Here is a 1,293-nt window from a genome sequence, read left to right as displayed (position 1 = left end):
ATCTCTTCATCAATTCACCCAATTTCTCTCTACTTCACACACACACATACACATACACACACTACATTACTGCAGCCAGGGCTCAAAGTAGAGGAGCTATGGAGCTAATGGTAGTTACTTTGATTATTGGCTTCCTGTTGAGTTTGTTGTTTCTAGCCCCTCGATTCATCAAATCCGGTAAATCTTTTCATTTCATCTTACATTTCTTTCGTGTAATCCAGCGAATCGGAAGTTTTCAATAATATGCACAAAATTTGTATGTATTTCTAATCTTCGGGTATTTTTGTAATGCAGATCAAACCAAGAAAGTTCAATCAGATACTAACATCAAGGTACTATCCTTAACATATAAGAATTCTGATGTTTGAAACAACCATGTATTTGTTATACAGACAAAATTGATGCTATGGATTTCAAAGAACACTAGATTTGTATTTCCAAAACAAACAAGTACCTAATGAATAGTATTATAATGTTGTACACTTTTTAATTGCAGACTTTAAAATCATACAACAAGGCTGCGGTTTCCTTGCATAACAAAAGGACAGATTGCTGGATCATCATCAAAGAGAAGGTTCTGTTAGGTTATATAACCTATAATAATACTTCATTCCATCACTATGAAATTAGGGGAAACCTAAAAAAGTTTATATAGAACCTCAATCTTTTTTCCTCATATATATGATTCTTGATCTACCATAGGTATATGATGTTACCCCTTATGTGGAGGAACATCCTGGTGGTGATGCAATTTTGGCTCATGCTGGTGATGACTCAACTGAAGGATTTTTTGGGTAAATTTCTATGAATTTGAGAAAACAGCTATTTGAATTAATCTGCATAGGGCCCATTTAGATATAAGGAGTTCTTGATTTTCTTTCCAAAAATAGTCATTTGATGTGAGCAATTGGATATATTATGCAACCCAGATTGAGACTATTTTTATGAAATTTTATTCAGGCCACAACATGCAACCCGAGTATTTGATATGATTGAGGACTTCTACATTGGGGAGTTAGAGAAGTGATGATATTAAAATTGTTGATCATGCAGAATGATAGTAATCTATTTTAGCTGATAGTTTTTTCCTTTATATGTAATCCATTTGAAGACATTTAGATTAATTTGCATTAGTGTTGATCTTCAGGAGATTGATAATTGAATAACTTGATTTGAAAATCATGTGTTTTTTCATGTGTAGTTTTCTATAGTTGTGTTTGTGTTACATGACAGGACTAGAGAATCCTTTGAGGGGTATTTTCGTCTTTCGATAATGACGTGATGTGGATTAGG

At 33.2% G+C, this 1,293-nt stretch overlaps 1 protein-coding gene across 1 annotated transcript; it reads left to right on the top strand.

Annotated features, from left to right (window-relative positions):
* On the top strand, nucleotides 1-1,146 carry LOC145012197 (cytochrome B5-like protein). Its single transcript, XM_078970982.1, has 5 exons — nucleotides 1-177; nucleotides 295-332; nucleotides 497-574; nucleotides 703-794; nucleotides 961-1,146. The coding sequence occupies exons 1-5, from the start codon at nucleotides 99-101 to the stop codon at nucleotides 1,025-1,027; spliced, it is 354 nt and encodes a 117-aa protein (XP_078827108.1). The 5' UTR covers nucleotides 1-98; the 3' UTR covers nucleotides 1,028-1,146.
* Nucleotides 1,147-1,293: the final 147 nt, after the last annotated feature.

The sequence above is a fragment of the Lactuca saligna genome, chromosome 8 (genome assembly GCF_052625555.1).
Source record: "Lactuca saligna cultivar CGN05327 chromosome 8, ASM5262555v1, whole genome shotgun sequence".
NCBI lineage: Eukaryota > Viridiplantae > Streptophyta > Magnoliopsida > Asterales > Asteraceae > Lactuca > Lactuca saligna.
Note: the sequence above shows the minus strand (reverse complement) of the source record. Positions and strands in the feature narration are given on the sequence as shown.

Excerpts from the sequence above, each read along its gene's own strand:
- LOC145012197 (XM_078970982.1), top strand. The coding sequence starts at position 99 with ATGGAGCTAATGGTAGTTACTTTGATTATTGGCTTCCTGTTGAGTTTG. Across the intron at positions 178-294 it reads CCCTCGATTCATCAAATCCG|ATCAAACCAAGAAAGTTCAA; the intron begins GTAAATCTTTTC and ends TTTGTAATGCAG. Across the intron at positions 795-960 it reads TCAACTGAAGGATTTTTTGG|GCCACAACATGCAACCCGAG; the intron begins GTAAATTTCTAT and ends AATTTTATTCAG.